The sequence below is a fragment of the Mesoplodon bidens genome (assembly GCF_964165515.1).
Source record: "Mesoplodon bidens genome assembly, chromosome: 1".
NCBI classification, from domain to species: Eukaryota; Metazoa; Chordata; class Mammalia; order Artiodactyla; family Ziphiidae; genus Mesoplodon; species Mesoplodon bidens.
This window is the reverse complement of record NC_138176.1, coordinates 107,541,798-107,557,057: the sequence shown is the minus strand read 5'-3', so window position 1 is coordinate 107,557,057 and position 15,260 is coordinate 107,541,798. Positions and strand designations below refer to the sequence as shown.

The following is a 15,260-nucleotide window of genomic DNA, read 5'->3' as shown; positions in this document are numbered from 1 at the left end:
TAAGGAGACATCTGCTAAGAATAGGCATTACACATGCCTTCTTGTTGCTTCCTTTCTTCCTTCTTCATTTTGCCTGGAATGTGAGAGTGATTGATGGAGCCATGGCTGCCATTTTTCCACTTGAGGAAAAGACCATTAAAAAAATGTTGGCCCTAACCTGTTTGTAGTCCCTGAATCAGTACCAACCTATCTCAATTTTCTTTGTCATTATTTACTCAGACATCCTTTTTACAGCTGAAAACAATTTTTAACCAGTACAGATATATTTAACACTTTTGCCATATGGTCAAGTGACTAGTTGTCAAGAATTGATTCATATTTTAAATATCTCATCACTACATTAAACAAATGGCTGACCATCAATCTCTATATTAACCTAAAATGAGCCAAACTTTTAAGCTGGTGGTGGGGGGAGGAGAAGGAGGGGCAGGACTAAGTTATAAACAAACATGAATGAATGATATTTCCCCTCATCTAGTCCCTGTGTCTTTCATTTCTCACGTGTGAAGCTAATTAAGGGAAAATTATGTGGTAAAGTAGTAGCAGTGTGGCTTTCCATTGAGATTTCCTGTGGATAGTTAAAAAATGACATTTCATGGATTAGGACTTTTTGAGGAATTGCTTAGGACCATGTGACATTTATAAAAATATTCTTTGGCACGTAACATTGCATGAGATAAAATATGAGAAACCTCAGTATATTTACAAGTAATATTTCATGTAGGGAAAACTTGTAGAAATAATACTGTTTTAAAATAATAAAGTCAGAGGTTAATCGTATCTTTTATGAGTTTTGACTTGAGCATGAATGATTTTATTGTGTTTCTTTTCCTTGTTCTGAAAATGAAACCTTGTGTTAAGTGGACGACTAGCATTTCCTCCATAGTTTCCTATAGATCTCTCGGTGTATCTCCCAAGGAATATAGAAATACTGGATTATTAGCTAATGAATTCCAAAGTTAGAGAACTTTGGATTCACTCTAAGAGTCTCCTTAAGGGCTAGACTCTGCATGAATGTAATCTAAAAATGGTAATTCCATGCGTGAAGATGATATCTTTATTTTAGTTTTATGTATTTTGTTACATTATTTTTAGCCATATTACCTCTAGTGAAAATCATTTGTTAATCCCTTTTAATTAGCTTTTGAAATTTAGTCATAGTTGGGCTATGGTTTACTACTTTGAAACATTAAGCAGTTTGTGGTTATGTTTGCCTTATATGGTTTAAGAGTAAAAAGTATTTGATTGCAAATCTTAATTCTTAGATTTAAACTTGAGACCTAATTTTTTTGGAGATTGAGATAGGGGAATATTATTAGGCTAGAAGTATTATATTCTAGTTGATATGATGATGTTTTTCGTGAATCTGGACTCACTTCCCATCTCCAGACAGAAATTCTAAATTATCTTGGTGAGATTTCTTATCCATCCTGTGTTTCAGTATTGAATTTGGCTTTCTTAATTCTTTCTTGGGATTTTGCCAGAGTCAACTAGAAAATGTGTCATGTACTTTAAGCTTTGAGAAAAAAGCATTGTGAAATTCCACAGTTATCAAAGTAAGTCTAACCACTTTTTGATTATCCACTCTGTGATTTTTCTCCCAGAAATCTTTAATCCCACAACAGCTTCAGTGATTACTTGGCACATATTTGATCAGAGCAAATTCACCTCATTTCGGGCTAATTTGTGCACAACTAATGCAAAATGCTTTTGGTTAACCTACACCTAAATTAAGTAATAAAACACACCAATTCCAAAATTCGGTACGTTTCCCAGGCCAAAAAATGCATTTAAGAACACATTTCCAGGGCTTCCCTGGTGGTGCAGTGGTTGAGAGTCTGCCTGCCGATGCAGGGGACACGGGTTCGTGCCCCGGTCCGGGAAGATCCCACATGCTGCGGAGCGGCTGGGCCCGTGAGCCATGGCCACTGAGCCTGCACGTCCGGAGCCTGTGCTCCGCAACGGGAGAGGCCACAACAGTGAAAGGCCCGCATACCTCAAAAAAAAAAAAAAAAAAAAAAAAAAAGAACACATTTCCAGTTTTTGATTATCCATTCCACTTCTTCCTTGTATAAGCAGGGCAGTTTGTATATTAAAGATGGATTTTTAAGGATGCATCTGTGCCAATCTCAATACCATAATCAAAGAGTTTTCCTTTGATTATAACAATTTAAAAAGTTGAAACAGGAAATGTACCTGCTGTTTCCATATTAGTCTACCAGTTTAGTGATTAGATTTAACCTTTGTCAAAAGTCTTTACGTAAATTGGAAGATATGTACATTTATTGGTGTAAAACCAGGATGTGTGGGCTTCCCTGGTGGCGCAGTGCTTGAGATTCCGCCTGCCAATGCAGGGGACACGGGTTCATGCCCCGGTCCAGGAAGATCCCACATGCCGCGGAGCAGCTGGGCCCGTGAGCCATGGCCACTGAGCCTGCGCGTCCGGAGCCTGTGCTCCGCAACGGGAGAGGCCACAACAGTGAGAGGCCCACATAACGCAAAAAAAAAAAAAAAAAAAAAAACCCAGGATGTGACAGTAACATGAGTGATTTGCCTATTTTTCTGGTATTAAGCAGATTTTTCAAATTCATTCAGGTGAGTTATGAAAGAGACAGACACAGTTTCTCTGTGACCATTGGGCCCTCTTCCTGGGATTTCGTATTTGTGGAGCTCTTGAAAGCTTTGACACTTGACACCTGACGCATTGAAATGCCAGCTCGGCCTGGGGGGTGCCCAACAGGAGGCTGCCATGAAGGCAGAGCCCCCATCCTCTACCTGCCGGGTATGAACTCCACTCTGTGGACGGTCACTATTGTTTGAGGTGGTTGGAGCTTTTCACAGCTGGCTTATGGCAATTTATATTCTTTCTTTTGTCTTTTTTGTGCAGCTGTGGTGAACTTGGACAATTCTGTGGTTGACCTGGAGACCCTTCAAGCTCTCTATGAGAATGTGAGTAACAGGGAAATTTTATGTGTGAGGATGTAACAACATATACGTCCAGGCTCATTGCTTCCAGTTCCTCTGAGGAAATTTGTTACGGGGGCACTGAATTTACATAACTATGGGTTTGTAAAAATAATTTCTAGGAAAATATTGAATAAATGTGTGGTCTCATAGTTTTAAAAATTGTGACTCAAACCATGTTGTACATGAGGTCTTTCAGATTCCCTCTTTTGAAATATAATCAATACTTAGGCGGAGGCTAATTTGAGAGGAGTATAGTGTGACGTGCTGATGCATTTAATCTTCACATGGAAACTGTCAGTAGCTGCTATTATTACCCCTTTTGCGGATGAGGAAACTTGGCATGGAGAGTCCATACGACCTGCCCAAGGTCACACAGGCCGTGTTGGTGCTGAGCCTGGGATTTAATTCATTTTGACTCTGTTTCTCTATCTGCCGGAGTTTGATTCACTGAGTGGCAGGACATCGTGTCTTTCTTCTAGTAGCACTTTCACTTAAAAAGTTGGCAGGGACCAGGAATGAGGAGAATGGCCAGGGCATGGTCCTCTCAGAAGTGCAGTCCAGGCAGAACTGCATGAAATGGCTGTAGCTGGGGCACAGCATTAAATGACATTGATTCACGTAGTGAGAAAGAGATTCTCTTTTCAATGTGTTGGATTGTATCTGGGAGAAAGTCTCCGTGTGCCCCTGTGTTTTTCATTTTGTTTCTGTTCTTGCCTGTGGTCTGGCTGGTATTTAAACCTCTGTGCTCTCTGGGGCCTGGTCTTGGTTGGTCCTGGGCTTTTCTGTACCCAGTCAAGTAATTTCTGGCTCTGGAGACACGTGTGGTGGGCAGGAGTCAGACCCCCGTCCCTGACCACTCCCTTGAGGAGAGTGTGTTCCACCTGCTTGTCCGTTCTTGGATTTGGTACTTTTTTTTTTTTTTTTTTTGGATTTGGTACTTTTAAAGCGTGCGTCCATGCGGTGTCCCTTTGAGGCCGGGATTTCTCCTGGAGTGTCACCCAGTCCATGGGTGATGTAGCGCTGGCACCTGGTCCCCATCATGGGTGCAGGCACGTGACTCGATCATGAGGCGGAGAGGGAGGGCGTGAGTGTTTTGTTACCTGGTACTCAGTACATGATGGAAACTGGAAAAAATGGAACCATTTGGAGGTACAGAGAGCTTTCATTTCTCTAGAGTGTTTCCTGCCAGCCCTCTCTCAACCAAGAACCAGGTGGAAGAAAGGAGGAAACACCAGGGAGAGTAATGCCTTCAACGGGTCTTAACGGTGTGACATCGGTGTGTGTGTCAATGTGTATCTCGTGCACACATTCCATATACTATGTACATGCGTTTATGTAGATACATAAGATACATGTCTGTATATTATATGAAGACACATGAATGTTTTATTTTAAGCTGGTATATCCATGTGCAGAAACATATACAGAAAAAATAGAGAACATTGGGGACAACTATATTTATGAGGGAAGTTTATTTTGCAGTGATTTAGAGTATTTTATTTGGGAGTTTTTAGCCTTTCAAAGTAACATCTTTAGATATAAATATAGATATAGATACAGAACATGTCTGTCATCATGGAAAGTTCTGTTGGACATCTTTGCTCTAAGACTGCCAGTATTGCTGGAGTGGTTGAGCAAGGGAGAAGGTAAGAGATGAGATCACAGAATTTAAAGGACCACAGTTGTATAGGAGCTTGATGGCCATTGTAGGAACTCTTTTTCTGAGACAGGAAGTTTGGAGAGTTTTGCCGGAGGAGTAACTTGATCTGACTTGACATTTAGAAGAATCCCTTTGGGTTATTTTTTTAATGATCCAAATAAAAGATGACCAAAGATGGACAAGGGTGGCAGCAGCAGGGGTGGTGGAAAGTGATCGAGTTCTGCACGAATTTACAACAGGTACCCACAGATTCTGCTGGTGAGAAGAAAGTGGAGTGTGTCATGATCAAGACTGTTAAGTTAGGAAAGAAGTTGGTGTTTGGGGCATGGGAGAGGCTAGGGTCAGTCTTAGACTGATTTGACTTTGAGATGAAATAGCACAACTGAAAATTCCAATGTACAATTGGAGAAGAGAGAGCTCAGATGAGAATAGGACCTGAGTATAGATATGAGATGAGCAGCATAGGAGTAAGAGATGAAGCAGGAATGGAGGTAGAAGAGAAGATTTCTAAAGTCTGGCCCTTGAAGAACAGTTACAAGAGGGGAGTGGGTGAGGCAAGGAGACAAATTATTAGAGCCTTAGAAGAATAGGGGTGTCGAGAGTCAAATGTGACAGAGACGCCAAAGAGTTGAGGAGAAATGATGTTGCCCAGGGAATGGCCACAAAATTTGGAAAGCCATTGATCTCTTAGAGTGTAGTCTCTACTATTCGTGTGTGTGTGTGTGTGTGTGTGTGTGTGTGTGTGTGTTTTAGGGGGCGGGGTGGGACAGGTGAAGAATCTAGATTAAAATGGCTTCAGTGAGAACAGAGGAATGGGATGCACCAGTGTCAATGAGAAGGGAAAGTGCAGTAAACTTTGGCATTTCTCAGTACTTACAGGTATTTTCAAAGCAATCATTTAACTTGGTCCAGCCACTACTAGTATCATTTGTGTTAAATGTTGTCTAGTAACAAACTGAATACACCTTTTAATATTCTGAGTTAATTTAGACCACAAGTAAGAAAAACATTTTTTCTTGTAAGAGGGAGTTTTAAGAAGGGTGAATACATGTATAGGACTTGTTATTCTCAACCTTCTGAGACTAGGTAACAAGTAGCCACTTTTAAAGGTAGGTGGTAAGGGGAATCCAAGGCTTTGTACTAGAGGTGAATTTTAGTTTTCCTGCAATCTCGGTGGAGAAGGAATAATCATTGCTGGTTCTTTAAATGTGCGCGAAGGGGGTAAACACTAGAAAGGAAGGCTAAGGAGGCCACGTATTACTGTATATAGAAACTCACCTTTTCGACCCATGTCTCAATTCACTAACTAGAGTTGAGCCCCTCGCTAGGTAAAAACCATATCTTACATATGTTTGAGTCCCCAGAGCCTGATCAGGTGCTGAACACCTAGGAGGATCCTTTAGCATCCCTACCTGTAGAGAGGGGACCTTGCTGTCGACAGGTTTTCCTAGGGAAGCAGCAGTAAAGGAGGCCTCCAGCCAAGGCAAAAGGCGCGATTTGATTGTTTCCACACCATCATAATGTCCTCCTAGAAGAATCCACAAATCAGGTCAGTGAGAGAAATCCAACCACAGCAACCCAATCAGAGAGCACAGAGAAGGGACAAAGAAAAGAAAGCAAAGACGGGGATGCATGGGCCATTCTCACCTTCTTGGGCTGCTGTAGTGAAGATCCCAAAGAGTTGTCCCTGCACTTTGGCGACTTGCTCAATGAGTTCGAGGCAATGATTTAGATTTTGATCACGTGAGTTCGTCTGCAAAGCCAGAACAGTAGACATCAGTGCAGTTTCCTTATTCTGGGACCCACTGCAGGTGGACAAGCACTTCACTTTACACAAGGGCCAGCTGGCTCTGGTATGCTCCCAGGGCAGAGACTGCTGTGTGCTCACAAAACACACTTCCCTCTCCTCCTGGGCACCCACTAGACTGCTTTCCCCAGCTTCCCTAGCGGTCGGTGCAGCTGTGCAAACCAGTTCCTGTTAGGGATGGGAAGTAATGTGATTGTCCTTAATGACTGTCTTCTTCCTCTCTCCCCCCGTCTACTAGCCAAATGCAGAGGACCCCAAGGGCATAAGGGATGGTGGAGCCACAGGATTTAGAAGGTTGTTGCTAACTGAACACTTGAATTGAACTGTCACGTCACTGAGAAAGTTTTCTGGTGGGCATTAAGCCACTGAAACTTGGGGGTTGTTTTTATAGCAATAACCCTGACTCCCTACTCAATGGAATCCTGCAAGAACTTCTTTTAAAAAATGTCATGAAGAACCTAGGAGTAAGACAGGAATAAAGACACAGACCTACTAGAGAATGGACTTGAGGATATGGGAAGGGGGAAGGGTAAGCTGTGACAAAGCGAGAGAGAGGCATGGACATATGTACACTACCAAACGTAAGGCAGATAGCTAGTGGGAAGCAGCCGCATAGCACAGGGAGATCAGCTCGGTGCTCTGTGACCACCTAGAGGGGTGGGATAGGGAGAGTGGGAGGGAGGGAGATGCAAGAGGGAAGAGATATGGGGACATGTGTATATGTGTAACTGATTCACTTTGTTATAAAGCAGAAACTGACACACCATTGTAAAGCAATTATACTCCAATAAAGATGTAAAAAAAGAAAAGATAATTGTATACGCCTTGACAGAACTCATGCTAATTCCTGAGTAACATCCATTAAAATACAGGTCCAAAGAAGGCAGAACTATTTCTTTTGTCCACGACAACGTCCCCAGCACTTAGATTTAGGTAGTATTGGGCACTTAGAAAGTATTCAGTAAACATTAAATGAATATATATATGAATTGATGAGTGGAATCTGCTGGTAGGCTTGGTTCTAAGGCCCCTTTGGACTTTCTGTTACATGGTTTTCAAATACTTTTTGCCTTTTCACACTGATTGACAGCATCATGAGTAAGGATCCATATTGAACATGTTTGTTCTGTTTTACTTCCTTGTGATAACAGGACTGCACATGCAAAGTAATGAGCAATTCTTTCTAGGAGGGTGTGGTAGCTTACTGTAACCTGCTCTACACAGAAAGTGGTGAGAAGTGGAATGGTTGAAACTTTGAAAAGGGTAAATGAGAGTTTAAAATTTTTATGTGTTTTTAGAATTCTGGGTCATTAAGGATAGACTCCCAGGGACCTATTGGCCTATAAGGGTCTTCAGTTTTCTAGAGATGAAGACTGAGACATATCTGTTACTTTCTGAATGACAGACAACAGTGGTGGATGAAGGCTTCTCCAGTTAGGTGATGAATGTGCTTCTAGCAAACCAAGGCACTCCTCCTAAATTAAGAGAAAATTGAGATACATATTCCCTAGTAGTGAAAAATGCATTTGTTCAAATCCCTTCATTCCAGTTGTTTAAGTTCCTAAAAGAGCCATGATCATTTAAAAATCAGGGTATATGATTTTTAGAATTGTAATAATTTAATGTTTATTATACACCAAGCACTGATCTAAGTGCCTTATATTTAATCCTCCAACTGCCTTACCCCCGACTTAGGAGGAAGAAGTACTGTTGTTAGAAAAGAGGGAACTGACCCAGAGAGGTTGTCAGCTCAGAGCTGGGGGTGACCCTGGTCCCCTCCTGATGACTGTGCTCTGAGGCACAGAATTTCCTGACTCTCAGGGCAAACTGGACAGGACCTTCCAGGAGGAGCAAGGACACACCGTGTGACGGAGGGAACTCGGGTGAAAAGTCAGAGGAACATGGCCCAGGTTCCAGCACCACAAGCTCATGGACACCACCAGTGACTTATTGATGCTTCTTCAGCTTCAATTTCCTCATTTTTAAGAAAGGTTTCTAATAATTCATAAGGAGAACATCAACTTTTTGTCACCATCAAATGGATGTAAAAAGAAGTTTCTAGGCCATTCAACACTATTATGATTTTTTTTAAATAAAAATAAATGTGAGCATAGAACTTAAAATATCTAAGATTGTCAAACAGCAAATAACTGTCTCTAAGGCTGGTAGGATTGAAGGTAACAAAGGTTGTGCACCAGGTAAATTAAATTAAAACTGGACCTTCCCCTCAAGGGTCTGAAGATTTTGCTGAACAAAGCAGAGTAAATATCCATGTGTTTATAGGCAACATGAATTAACAGGGAATACATTTTTTAAACTTTTGTTAAATTTTGAATGATACCACTTTATTTACAATCATCATTTAAAAATTTGAATTTTTTTCTTTTTAAACAGTCTCAGAGGTACAATAAAGTTGCAGGTACACTATGAAGAACAATTCTTCTTCTGTATCATTTGCAAATAAATTGTCAACATTATGCTTGATAGTCCCTCAATACTTTAGTGTGTATTTCCTACAATGTAGCACACACTTAACCACAGTGCAACCAGCACCATCATGAAATTGACATTGATATACTGCTGTCATCTAACCCTCAGTTCCCAGTGCTTTGCTGGTTGTTCCAATAATGTCTTTTGTAGGCAGGACATCCTTGGAGTCTTGTTGTGCTTTATATCTTCTTTTCCTTGGGCACTTGCCTCTTTTTGACTTATATTATTGTTATGTGTGCATATGTCTTATCTTTTAACTTAACTATAAATTCCTTATCAGTAGGGTTTTCATATTCCATGTTTAGCATTATGGCTTATATATAATATTCAAAATAATTACTAATTAATTAAAGAATGACCTGAGAATTGTACTATTTTTGCTCTTGGTGTGGTTTTATCAATGAAAGAGATTAAAATGGTGACTATCGCTATTTCAAATGCTGCACTTTTTAGAAAGATTGCTGTAAAAAGTAATGTTGCGGGCTTCCCTGGTGGCACAGTGGTTGGGAGTCCGCCTGCCGATGCAGGGGACATGGGTTTGTGTACCGGTCCGGGAGGATCCTACATGCCGAGGAGCGGCTGGGCCCGTGAGCCATGGCTGCTGAGCCTGCGCGTCCGGATCCTGTGCTCTGCAACGGGAGAGGCCTCAACAATGAGAGGCCTGCGTACCGCAAAAAAAAAAATAAAAAGGAATGTTACTTTCTTTTTCTTTTTTTTAAGGTGAAAGCAGGTTTATTTATACAGATACATATTCCAAAGACAGAATGTGGTCTGTCTCAGAAAGTGAGAGTGGCCTCACATACACCTTTAAATACAGTACAGTAGTCCATATATATATATATCAGTTACATCAAGTTTGCTAATCATGTAGTTAAAGTCTCTATCGTTACTGATATATATATTTTTTAGCAGTGGGGAAGGTTTGTTAAAGTCTCACATTACAAATATGGAATCTTCAAGTCTACATTTAGTCAAATTTGGCTCTACATATTGTGAAGTTTGACTATTTGACAAATAGAGATATAGGATTCATATCTTCCTGTTGGATTGACAGCTTAATCATGATGATGCATTTTGTCTTCATCTCTAATGTTTATAGCCTTAAAGTGTCTGAGTAGTATAGCTATATCATCTTTCGTTTCATACAAACGTTTGTTTCTATAGTATAACATTTCTTCCCTTATATGTTTTATTTGGGTTTAATCATTTTTGTTTCCTATTTAAAACATTACCATCTATTAGCTTGTATCTTATCCATTTAACTTTTAAAGATTGTTCCCTTAGAGATTAAAATCATTCCTGATTTATCACTGTCTTACACAAATAATTCTTAACCACTTCGTTAATAATACCAGAATATTTCACTTTTCTATTTCTACAGGAATGATAGAACCTAAGAATACTTTAGCACTACGTATTTCTTTCACCTTTGACTTTTACTTTCCTACTGCTTGATTCTACAGCTATTTCAAATCCCCCCCAAATTTTTTTAACATCTTTATTGGAGAATAATTGCTTTAAAGTGATGTGTTAGTTTCTGCTTTATAACAAAGTGAATCAGCTATACATATATTTAGATCCCCATATCTCCTCCCTCTTGTGTCTCCCTCCCACCCTCCCTATCCCAACCCTCTAGGTGGTCACAAAGCACCGAGCTGATCTCCCTGTGCTTTGCGGCTGCTTCCCACTAGCTATCTAGTTTATATTTGGCAGTATTTATAAGTCCATGCCACTCTCTCACTTTGTCCCAGCTTACCCTTCCCCCTACCCCTATTCTCAAGTGCATTCTCTACAATTGCATCTTTATTCCTGCCCTGCTTTTAGGTTCTTCAGAACCATTCATTTTCTTTTCTTTTTGGATTCCATATATATGTGTTAGCATACGGTATTTGTTTTTCTCTTTCTGATTTACGTCACTCTGTATGACAGACTCTAGGTCCATCCACCCCACTACAAATAACTCAACCTCATTACTTTTTATGGCTGAGTAATATTCCATTGTATATATGTGCCACGTCTTCTTTATCCATTCAACTGTCGATGGGAACTTAGGTTGCTTCCATGTCCGGGCTGTTGTAAATAGAGCTGCAATGAACATTGTGTTATATGACTCTTTTTGAATTATGGTTTTCTCAGGGTGTATGCCCAGTAGTGGGATTGCTGGGTCGTATGGTAATTCTATTTTAAGTTTTTGAAGGAACCTCCATACTATTCTCCATAGTGGCTGTATCAGTTTACATTCCCACCAACACTGCAGGAGAGTTCCCTTTTCACCACACCCTCTCCAGTATTTACTGTTTGTAGACTTTTTGACGATGGCCATTCTGACTGGTGTGAGGTGATACCTCATTGTAGTTTTGATTTGCATTTCTCTAACGATTAGTGACGTTGAACTTTCTTTCATGTGTTTGTTGGCAATCTGTATATATTCTTTAGAGAAATATCTATTTAGGTCTTCTGCCCATTTTTGGATTGGGTTATTTGTTTTTTTTGATATTGAGCTGCATGAGCTGCTTGTAAATTTTGGAGTTTAATCCTGTGTTAGTTGCTTCATTTGTAAATATTTTCTCCCATTCTGAGGGTTGTCTTTGCGTCTCCTTTATGGTCTCCTTTGCTGTGCAAAAGCATTTAAGTTTCCTTAGTTCCCATTTGTTTATTTTTGTTTTTATTTCCATTTCTCTAGGAGGTGGGTCAAAAAGGATCTTGCTGTGATTTATGTCATAGAGTGTTCTGCCTATGTTTTCCTCTAAGAGTTTTACAGTGTCTGGCCTTACATTTAGGTCTTTAATCCATTTTGAGTTTATATCTGTGTATGGTGTTAGGGAGTGTTCTAATTTCATTCTTTTACATGTAGCTGTCCAGTTTTCCCAGCACCATATATTGAAGAGGCTGTCTTTTCTCCATTGTATATTCTTGCCTCCTTTACCAAAAATAAGATGACCATATGTGCATGGGTTTATCTCTGGGCTTTCTATCCTGTTCTATTGATGTGTATTTCTGTTTTTGTGCCAGTGCCATACTGTCTTCATTACTGTAGCTTTGTAGTAGAGTGTGAAGTCAGAGAGCCTGATTCCTCCAGCTCCATTTTTCTTTCTCAAGATTGCTTTGACTATTTGGGGTCTTTTGTGATTCTATAAAAATTGTGAAATTTTTTGTTCTAGTGCTGGGAAAATGCCAGTGGTAGTTTGATAGGGATTGCATTGAATCTGTAGATTGCTTTGGGTAGTATAGTCATTTTCACAGTGTTGATCCTTCCAATCCAAGAATATGGTATATCTCTCCATCTGTTTGTATCATCTTTAATTTCTTTTAGCAGTATCTTATAGTTTTCTGCATAAAGGTCTTTTGTCTCCTTAGGTAGGTTTGTTCCTAGGTATTTTATTCTTTTTGTTGCAATGGTAAATGGGAGTGTTTCCTTAATTTCTCTTTCAGATTTTTCATCATTAGTGTATAGGAGTGCAACAGATTTCTGTGCATTAATTTTGTATCCTGCTGCTTTACCAAATTCGTTGATCAGCTCTAGTAGTTTTCTGGTAGCATCTTTAGGATTCTTTATGTATAGTATCATGTCATCTGTAAAGAGTGACAGCTTTACTTCTTCTTTTCCAATTTGGATTCCTTTTATTGCTTTTACTTCTCTGATTGCTGTGGCTAAAACTTCCAAAACTATGTTGAATAATAGTGGTGAGAGTGGGCAACCTTGTCTTGTTCCTGATCTTAGTGGAAATGGTTTCAGTTTTTCACCATTGAGAACGATGTTGGCTGTGGGTTTGTCATATATGGCCTTTATTATGTTGAGGAACGTTCCCTCTATGCCTACTTTCTGGAGGGTTTTTATCATAAATCGGTGTTGAATTTTGTCAAAAGCTTTTTCTGCATCTATTGAGATGATCATATGGTTTTTCTCCTTCAATTTGTTAATATGGTTTATCACATTGATTGATTTGTTTATATTGAAGAATCCTTGCATTCATAGAATAAACCCCACCTGAGCATGATGTATGCTCCTTTTAATGTGCTGTTGGATTCTGTTTGCTAGTATTTTGTTGAGGATTTTTGCATCTATGTTCATCAGTGATATTGTCCTGTAGTTTTCTTTCTTTGTGACATCTTTATCTGGTTTTGGTATCAGGATGATGGTGGTCTAGTAGAGTGAGTCTGGGAGTTTCCCTCCCTCTGCTGTATTTTGGAAGAGTTTGAGAAGGATAGGTGTTAGCTCTTCTCTAAATGTTTGATAGAATTCGCCTGTGAAGCCATGTGGTCCTGGACTTTTGTTTGTTGGAAGATTTTTAATCACAGTCGCAATTTACCTGCTTGTGATTGGTCTGTTTATATTTTCTATTTCTTCCTGGTTCCGTCTCGGAAGGTTGTGCTTTTCTAAGAGTTGATCCATTTCTTCCAGGTTGTCCACTTTGTTGGCATATAGTTGCTTGTAGGAATCTCTCATGATCCTTTGTATTTCTGCAGTGTCAGTTGTTACTTCTCCTTTTTCATTTCTAATTCTATTGATTTGAGTCTTCTCCCTTTTTTTCTTTATGAGTCTGGCTAATTGTTTATCAATTTTATTTATCTTCTCAAGGAACCAGCTTTTACTTTTATTGATCTTTGCCATTGTTTCCTTAATTTCTTTTTCTTTTATTTCTTATCTGATCTTTATGATTTCTTTCCTTTTGCTAACTTCAGGGTTTTTTTGTTCTTCTTTCTCTAATTGCTTTAGGTGTAAACTTAGGTTGTTTATTTGAGATTTTTCTTGTTTCTTGAGGTAGTATTGTATTGTTATAAACTTCCCTCTTAGAACTACTTTTGGTGCATCCCATAGGTTTTGGGTCGTCATGTTTTCATTGTCATTTTTTTTAGGTATTTTTTGATTTTCTCTTTGATTTCTTCAGTGATCTCTTGGTACTTAAGTAGTGTATCGTTTAGACTACATGTGTTTGTATTTTTTACATATTTTTTCCTGTAATTGATATCTAGTCTAATAGCATTGTGGTCAGAAAACATACTTGATACGATTTCAACTTTCTTAAATTTACCAGGCCTGATTTGTGACCCAAGATATGATCTATCCTGAAGAATGTTCCGTGAGGACCTGATAAGAAACTGTATTCTGTTTTTTTGGATGGAATGTCGTATAAATATCAATTAAGTCCATCTTGTTTAATGTATCATTTAAAGCTTGTGTTTCCTTATTTATTTTCATTTTGGATGATCTGTCTATTGGTGAAATTGAGGTGTTAAAGTCCCCTACTATGATTATGTTAGTGCTGATTTCTCCTTTTGTGGCTGTTAGCATTTGCCTTATGCATTGAGGTGTTCCTTTGTTGGGTGCATAAATATTTACAATTTTCTCTTTAGGTCTTCTACGTCCTTATTAAACATTTCTTGAATTTTCTCCATTCTATTTGCAAGATTTTGGATCATCTTTACTATCATTACTCTTCACTCTTTTTCAGGTAGACTGCCTATTTCATCTTCATTTGTTTGGTCTGGTGGGTTTTTACCTTGCTCCTTCATCTGGTGTGTATTTCTCTGTTTGTTTAACTTACTGTGTTTGGGGTCTCCGTTTTGCAGGCTGCAGGTTCATAGTTCCCATTGTTTTTGGTGTCTGCCCCCAGTGGGTGAGGCTGCTTCAGTGTGTTGTGTAGGCTTCCTGGTGGAGGGGACTGGTGCCTGTGTTCTGGTGGTCTGGATACAGACTGTGAGAAAGAGGAATGAAGGGGGATCCCAAGGAATTTGACCTGGACAATAGAGTTGCCATTCAGAGATACATTGATGTGGTTTGGTGACGGATGGGAAATAAAAACGTGTCTTGGTCCTGTTAGGTTTGAGTTGTCTACTCATTCATTCAAATGGGTATAGGAGTCTAGTTGCTTCAGGGCAGAAAGTGGAATGTCAGGTACTGGGGATTGACTGTGCTATCAGTCCGGGTCCAATCAGGCGATAGAACCCTCAGGGTAAAGTAAAGAGGGAAACTTATTATAGTGAATGGTTAACCTGTGCTGGGAGAGTACAAGGATGTGAAGATGGCTCTAGGACCCACGTGAGGAGTGACTTGGAGGGAGACCTTCTACCTGGACTAGGTGTGTCTGCAGCACCCTGGTTTGCCCAGACCACACCTGGTCCCCAGTCTCTGGGTGAGTGGAAAACAAACTTAGGGCAGCTGGTGAGCCACAGCTTGTGGCCAGGCATGCTGGCATCAGGATGCCCCATGGGCAGAGCCCAGAGCCTGCCACATCCATGCTGAGAGAGCCCAGGAAACAGAGCTCAGGGCCCAGGTGAGCTGTGGCTGGTGCAGGTGTGCAGTGCCTGGTGTCCACGTGGGGAGTGAAAAGGTCG

General features: G+C 39.9%; 1 protein-coding gene across 1 annotated transcript in view; it reads left to right on the top strand.

The window, feature by feature from the left end:
- The window catches only part of FMN2 (formin 2), a gene marked incomplete at both ends in the record, with an annotated part of 311,706 nt that overhangs the window by 198,564 nt on the left and 97,882 nt on the right, over positions 1-15,260 (top strand). The window contains one exon of the mRNA XM_081254035.1: positions 2,888-2,949. Coding sequence (XP_081110161.1) covers positions 2,888-2,949 — 62 coding nt within the window. The remainder of the gene's footprint in view (positions 1-2,887; positions 2,950-15,260) is intronic.